At 32.0% G+C, this 7539-nt stretch overlaps 1 protein-coding gene across 1 annotated transcript; it reads right to left on the reverse strand.

The window, feature by feature from the left end:
* Positions 1-1860: 1860 nt before the first annotated feature.
* On the reverse strand, positions 1861-7218 carry LOC134229342 (putative ankyrin repeat protein RF_0381). Its single transcript, XM_062711088.1, has 3 exons — positions 7141-7218; positions 6839-6935; positions 1861-3331 (listed from the first exon to the last, which is right to left on the reverse strand). The coding sequence occupies exon 3, from the start codon at positions 3329-3331 to the stop codon at positions 2273-2275; it is 1059 nt and encodes a 352-aa protein (XP_062567072.1). The 5' UTR covers positions 6839-6935; positions 7141-7218; the 3' UTR covers positions 1861-2272.
* Between the last annotated feature and the right edge of the window lie 321 nt (positions 7219-7539).

Genomic DNA, 7539 nt, shown 5'->3' on the forward strand with positions numbered 1-7539 from the left:
TTAACAAATTAAATTCGTTATAACGAATTCTAAAAATCTGTTCTAACAAATTAAATTCGTTATAACGAATTCTAAAAATCGTTATAACAAATTCAAAAATATTTTTGATAGGTCCTAAATGGGCTTCCGTATCATATGGATACAAAAATACGTCTGCTAATAACGGAGAGCAATTGGTACCCTGCAAAATCCAGTACATTGTTGGAAGACCAGGTCTCCAAAAACCTCATCGATTGTCAATCAGAAACTCAAGCATCTTTTTAATATCAACTTCAGAGTACTCGTATGTACCATCAGAATGTTTTAAACAAAATAATTTTGCAAATGGCCAATGACAAGGTATGCAAATTTACGAGTTCCATTTTCATTGAAAAAGCAGTTGTAAATGATATCAAACATTTGTATACCGTATAAGTAGAATTTTTAGCGAGGATTTAATTTTGGCATTTTTAGCGAGGGTGCTGGGCTAAAAATAAAATTTCAAAAGGCTCTTTGGTGAACATATTAAAATCGCTAAAATTGCATCTCGCTAAAAATAAAATACCAGTTTTTAAGCACAAATCGCTAAATTTGCGTCTCGCTAAGATTTCCACTTATACGGTATAAAGTTGAAAAGTCGTAATATTTAATGTGTTGATTTTGGTCAAATTTGTGATTCCAAATTTTCTTAAGTATCCACATCTGATTTACACCAATTCTCGAATATATTATTTCACAATACTCAGGTGAAGTTTCTCCTTCATTACTGTTAATATTTTAGTGGGGAGTAAAGAAAGAGGCCTGATAGAACATTTTATGGAATTACTGAATGATATATAATTTGTCACTATATCTATTTGAAGAAATAAACAAACATATCTATTGAAAATAGCCTAAAATTTTGCGCCATAATTAAGAATTGTACACGGTTAGGAGAGAGTCGGGTAGAGAATTTGCGTCTTTTACGGCACCAAATGTTTCAGTTAGAAACTTGTGGATTTTTTTTTAGCAAATCATAAACAGAAAAAAGTTGAAAGATATAGAACATTTATCAATCTCGTAAATATTTTCGAGAATTCGATTTATGTATGTGGCAAAACTTTGTTAACCCCCTGAAAACTCGAGAGGGGGATCAGGTGCCTTTGAGAATTAAGCATCCTCCATCGACCATTGATCACACCCCTATCTTGAGCCCTCTGTATTGTTCTGTTATACCTTTCCAATCTCGCTAGTTAATATTCCGTGGTCTTATCTGCCCGTAACTGGATTTAGTGAGGGAAAAAGGGAAGAGAAATCGCTTTAATTTTTCGAAGCATTCTAAAACACCTTTTACAGTTTGTCAACTATGATGAAGAACCTTTTAAGTTTGGAACAAGCATCATAACCTAGAAATCACCAGAAATCTTAAAACACAAGGAATAAATATATCATTGCAAGGAAACCGTTCTACCGGGTTATCTACTTTTACCAAGATCTTGGCAATGTAAACCCTTCTTTCAATCATAAAAGAACATTCTGATTTTGATTGACAATTCGCTAGCATTTTATTGTTCAATTATGCCTTCGAACGGCAGTTGTGTTAAAGCCATGTCAGGTCGTAACTAGTTTTGAGCTTCAATTTGTCTGGTAATGGGAATTCATCGTTTGTCGTAAAATTAGTGCCTTAGTTATTATGAACTGAGCTCGTAAACTGTAGAGATATCTCGCGTCAATGATAATCCTTTGAAAAAATATGTCTGATTTGTATTGAAAGTGGGAATTTAAAGTAGGAATCTGATAGTCTAAGTGTTGGTTCAACTGAAAAACATGACCATTAATTTGAATATTGAATTATATTTTTGTTACAAAAACTAAGGAGAGTTTAGCAGAATACAGTCATAATTATTTTAAGAGATTTTATTTGTTTCATAAAGTTCAGATTTTAACAAAACAGAGATAATGGCGTCATTTTCGTAGCTTAACCAGCAATAATCCTCGGTTAAATGTTTGCACAAATGTTACATAAATAATAAAGTACACCAAACATTACGTGTATGTTCGTGTTAACAATGAATATAAATTAAGTCTTACTCAGATTGCGTAGGTTATTGCGAAAAATAAAACTTAATAAGAGAAACAAAAACATATTTGTAAAAGTTCACATGGTTTAACGACAAGAGTTCATTGAATACAATCATTCTCTCTTTAACGATTTTTAAGTATTTCAATACCTGAAGCAAAAAAGAAAATAATAAGTAAATATTTCCCATTATTAACAATAACAATATATAACTGAAGATATATTATTCGATAATTAAACGATTTCTTGGACCTTTTCAATAGTTCCCCGAGGGGTAGACACAAGGTACAATCGTTTTCCACTAGGGATACTGGGAAGTTTCGTCCTGTGTCCAAACACCGGGGAGTCGGGCTGTAAGCTTGGAATGTAATTATTAGCGGTCACTTGAATGTCTCGTCCAGCTATGGGTTTCAGAGGACGACGAAGGGCGCGGGGAGACTCTGCCCAATCTGTCTGTTGTCTCCTCGTATTTGGAGTCAGTGGCTCCCGGATCTTCGGTCCCACTGATCCCCTTCCACTTTCATCATCATCCAATAAACGATTCATATCGCGATCAAATGTGGACTCCCTCCTGAAGCTGTTAGATATTGGAGTGCTTGGTCTTCGTATTTGAAGAGAAGGAACGTCCACTGTCATTTTCATATTTGCGTTGCTTAATTTTGTGTCTCTGTCTAGTAATATATGAAGTCCCTTTTGATCGCGCACAGAACCAATTTTAACATTTCCCTCTTTCAACAAACACTTACAAAATTCGGGCATTTGAAGCTTTACAGCCAACTCAAGCGCATTCAAACTATGAGCATTGCGAATTTTGAGATCAACATCTTGTTTAGTTGAGAGATCAACAAGCATGCGCAATGCCAAAAGATTAGATGAATTTATGGAATGCATCACTGCAGTAAAACCATCATTGTCTTGGATGTTAAAATCACATTTTTTATTTCTTGATATCAATCGCACAATATCACTTCTTTCACATTCCATGCAAGCAAACATGAGAGCTGTCTGTCCATTCATATCTTGCGCGTTTACATCAGCACCGTGTCGTAATAAAATGCGTACTACGTGTGTGCGTACTTCGTCATTCGTGCAGCACACTGCGTACATTAAAGGTGTTTTGCTGTCTGCATCTCGGATATTGATGTCGTCTAATTGTCCCAAAAGTCTGTCTATTTGCCGAACTTTTCCATTAGCGATGGCAAGAAATAGTTTGGCAGTTTCTTTAGCATCCTCCATAGCGAGGGAACTAATGTTTCTTTGGAATTTCACATAACTTGAGTTTCCATTCTGCATCTGGATAGAGATAAAAAATATGATTGTAAATTAAAGATTATTATATTTATAAAGCTTTATTCAGCAAAGCGTATTGTGTGAGGAGGTTTCAGCTACGTGAGTGTTCGTGTCTTCTAATAATCTTATCGAGATGACTGGTCATAATATACATGTACTAGTATTGAACACAGATTTCGTGTTACAAGAAAGGATATCTATAAAAAAAACTAGCGAGCTTTACAAATGAAGTAAATCAACCCTCTTTTGTGTAGCTTTTGTTTAAATTAGTCCTGGGATTGAATTGCATTCCGTACCTCTAGTACTCCAACTTTTTTTAAAATGCTTACGATATTTTCAAATTAAATATCTATTTTGTTACTGAAAAAAATATCTCTGGTAAATGATTAAAAGAAATTGATGTTTTAAGTAGAAAAGACTGCCCTTTCTTTTCAATACAGATTTCTTCCTCAATGCAATATGAGCTGCATTTTAATAATTTTATTTCGCTAAGATGTGATTATGATAAAACTCTTTGTACATTGTAATACATGTACATGTATAAATCTTTTTGATCATTTAGACAAAAACAAATAATTAATTTTTTTCAGGGGTAAGATTTCTGAACAAAGTAATGTTAAGTATTACTAGTATATGAGAAATTAATATTGTATAGGATGGCAATATGTAATTTTACTTCAATTAAAGCTTATAAATAGTTTTTGCCATCACAATTATGAACAACAGAAGTTTATCAATGTTATTTTTTCTTTCAATGAAACAGTTAATGATAATTCTGCAATAAATAATTGCGACTTCGAATTTGCAGCTCCCATTGCTTTAAATCTTAACTATTTCACTTATCCAAAAATGAAGCTTATCAACCAGAGGCAGTCCCGTAGGCATATTGTTGTATAATGCATAATAATCTTATCCACTCCTTGCAGGAAAAAATCGAAAAAAAAATATAAATGAAGTTTTTTTGTCGATGGAATCCGATAATTTTCTTTAAAAATTAGGATTGTATATATGTAATTCGATATATTTCGCTGCTTTCCTGAAATTTCAAGTAAGAAGACTCCCTGTATAAAAACTGCAGAAAATATGCTTGCTCTGAGGGGAACTGGATTCTTGCTAAATCCCTTAATGATATACTTTAAAATGTAAAATATACAAACGGGCCTTTTCGTAGTAATAGTTCTAATTATGAGATCTTTTATGAATGTTTCATAAATTAATCTTGCTTTCTGGAAAATAAGATAAAAATTCTCAGGACATCTCCAGAAAGAAACAATGATTAATTAAATCAGAGAAATATGTCTCCGTTAGGTCTTATCCTCAAAATGAATAGTGGGCTCGGCGATCTGTCGTTTGGAGGTTAATTATAAGATTCTGTCAAAGCAGTATTCAGTTCCTTGATACGTCAGTAGCCTAAGTATTCTAGGTCCGTAATCAGGTCTCATTTGGTACAGTACGTGTATGTCTGCTGTGTATCTCAGGAGATGTATTGACGCGGGAAGAATAGACAGCCGCATTATTTATTAAAGAAAGGAAAAGTTTTGCCACTGATGCCGGGGTCTTTCACACAGTGAATATAGTGTTTTACGGGTTTCCAAAGACAGATAAGATACATGTAAAAAAAACCATTACTGGAAGGTAATATTAGTATAAAGAGAAAAAAATATTTCGATTGGATGTGTTGTTAGATATAAAATTCCTCAGATATTTTTTTAAGTTTTAAGGACAGATGATACAAACAATTTTTTTCTTTGAAAAAGATTTAATACCATGTCACAAGTTTAAAAAAAGTGGATGGTTCTTAGAATTTTTTCTCTGAAGAAGTGGAAAATGAAATAGACTTGGAAAATATTAGTAATATATCAATAAAAAAAAACAAATGTAGACAAATCACATTCAGTAAAGGTTTACAGGTGAAAACAAATTTCAGAATATGTTAAGTGTAATATAAACTTAAGAAAATTATACCAAGCCAGGTGAATTTTTTTTTAGGAAAAGCTAAATGGTAAAAATCAGCTTATGTGATATTGCTATAATTTTTTGTCATTTTGATCTTCCTCTTAAAATTCACCTGGCTTGGTATATTTTTCTTAAGTTTATATTACACTTTTAGCACCATGGTAACATATTCTGAAAATTGTTTTCACCTGTAAACCTTTACTGAATGTAATTTGTCTATATTTGTTTTTTTCAATGAAATATTATTAATATTTTCCAAGATTTTTTCATATTCAAGCTCTTAGGAGAAAAAATTCTAAGAACCATCCCCTTTTCTAAACTTTTGACATGATATTAAATCTTTTTCAAAGAAAAAAATTGTTTTTATCACCTGTCCTTAAAACATTATTTAAATTGTATCAAGCAAAGAATAAAACTATGCCATACAGTTAAATGAAAGGGTGACTGAAAGTGTACCGAAAGGTTACTGAAATGCAGAGTTCTGCCGTAAAGCCACCATTCCAGTCACCATTCATTTAACTGAGAGACGTAGTTTTATGCTGTAAAAAGAATGAGAGAAAATCGTTAAAAGTGCGTTATATTCATTAAACATGTCTTTATTTCCTAAATTACTTATGATCTATTTAATTTTATACATTTTCTCAATATATTGATATAACGCAAAGGCTTAATCAAAATGGTTTATTTCACAATGTAATTATTGCTCAGAACTAATTTTAAACTCATTCATGAAGTTGAAAATGTATTCAGAATACATTCTTTTACATAAAGGTACAATCCCAATGCTTGGTCAGGTTCCTTTATACAAGCAGTCATTGCAATTTGTTCATGTACATTTACGATGAGAAAACGAACGATCTAACTATCGAATACTTTTTTTTTTAAAGAGAAACGATTTTTTTTACATTTACAAAAGTTTTTTTAAGCATTCTACTTGAAAATACATTTTCTATCTCATTTTATACCATGATTTATTTTTCACGTCAGTAATTTAGTACTTACACTATTATCATCGACATTAGTTTCTTCATCCATTTTGGTGCATTTCACAGCCGTGCACAAATGTAAGCAGATATTAACAGTATTTTTTTCATCTACCAGCTGTACTTGTATAAGTAAGTATACATATAAATTACAGTTGTGGTATTCCAAATAAAGGTCTACAGGTCCAGTGACCTTGTACGGTTCTTATTCATCAATATTTCATTGTCTGTTGTGTATACTGGTACTAACAATCACGTAACTAAGTCATAATTACCAGTATCCTGATTATAAATTTTGAGATGAGCACATACATTTATGTTTTGATGCAATCAGAAAAATGCATTTATTTAGCCGATTGGTATAGACTTTCCCTGGGCCAAGTAAACAAGTACCCGTGCCAATTAGCTATCAAGTAACGAATGAAGAGGTACTACATATGTATGTTATTCAAAGAATTCTCATAGCCAGCAACCTAGACATTTGTAATAAAATTTTTATATAAAAAATATAATTATGAATAAAATAGTTTTAACGTATTATAGCCAGTGCTTAAAACCCCCTGAAACCTACCTATTTTCACCATATTCTCTTTGTGCTAATCCACGATCCAACAGAAAAACTATTTCCAAATCCTGTATGCAACAATATTGACTCCTGCCAATAGGACCTAAAATAAAAAAATTTAGACTTCAAATTAACAATCCCTGGAGTTAGTTCTAACATTTCAGAGAGTCAGTTTATATTTTATATCCAATAAGTTATTAGCGATATTGAACGGGTTTTGTGTTACATGGTTAGCTCGATATTTAAAATACACAACCGGTCCGAGGTATTGTCCGGTTTTTTAAAAAAAGGTTCTCTTGTTTGCTTACCATACATCTGATCCTGTACATCGGACTTTTAAGCTATATTTATTAGATTTACATTCAGATATCCCTGTTTTGTTTGTTCTTTTAGAAGATTGGGTTGTATCCCAAATGCATTGGCAAAGGTCACTCTGACGTCATAGCAATTGTTGATTTTTTTCGCTCGCGTCTTTAAAGCCATAATTATAGAAGAATTTCAATCACAAAAAGTCTGTATTAGATTGCTATCTCTTCTGTTCGATGACATGAAGTCTTCTGTGATGAAATCTTCAACATATATAATTTAATTTTCAATTCTTAAAATGAATATATTTTTAAAGTATAAAAATAGCCTACTTTAAGATTGACAATCTTTCAAGCAGTGTACTCATCACCTTATTCTAATTGCTAGATTTAAATGTATTT

This window comes from Saccostrea cucullata, unplaced genomic scaffold, assembly GCF_032062105.1.
Source record: "Saccostrea cucullata isolate Sc308-1 unplaced genomic scaffold, CSIRO_AGI_Scuc_v1 ctg41, whole genome shotgun sequence".
Lineage (NCBI taxonomy): Eukaryota > Metazoa > Mollusca > Bivalvia > Ostreida > Ostreidae > Saccostrea > Saccostrea cuccullata.

What these genes read in the sequence shown, in the direction of transcription:
- LOC134229342 (XM_062711088.1), bottom strand. Translation starts at nt 3,331, where the DNA reads ATGCAGAATGGAAACTCAAGTTATGTGAAATTCCAAAGAAACATTAGT.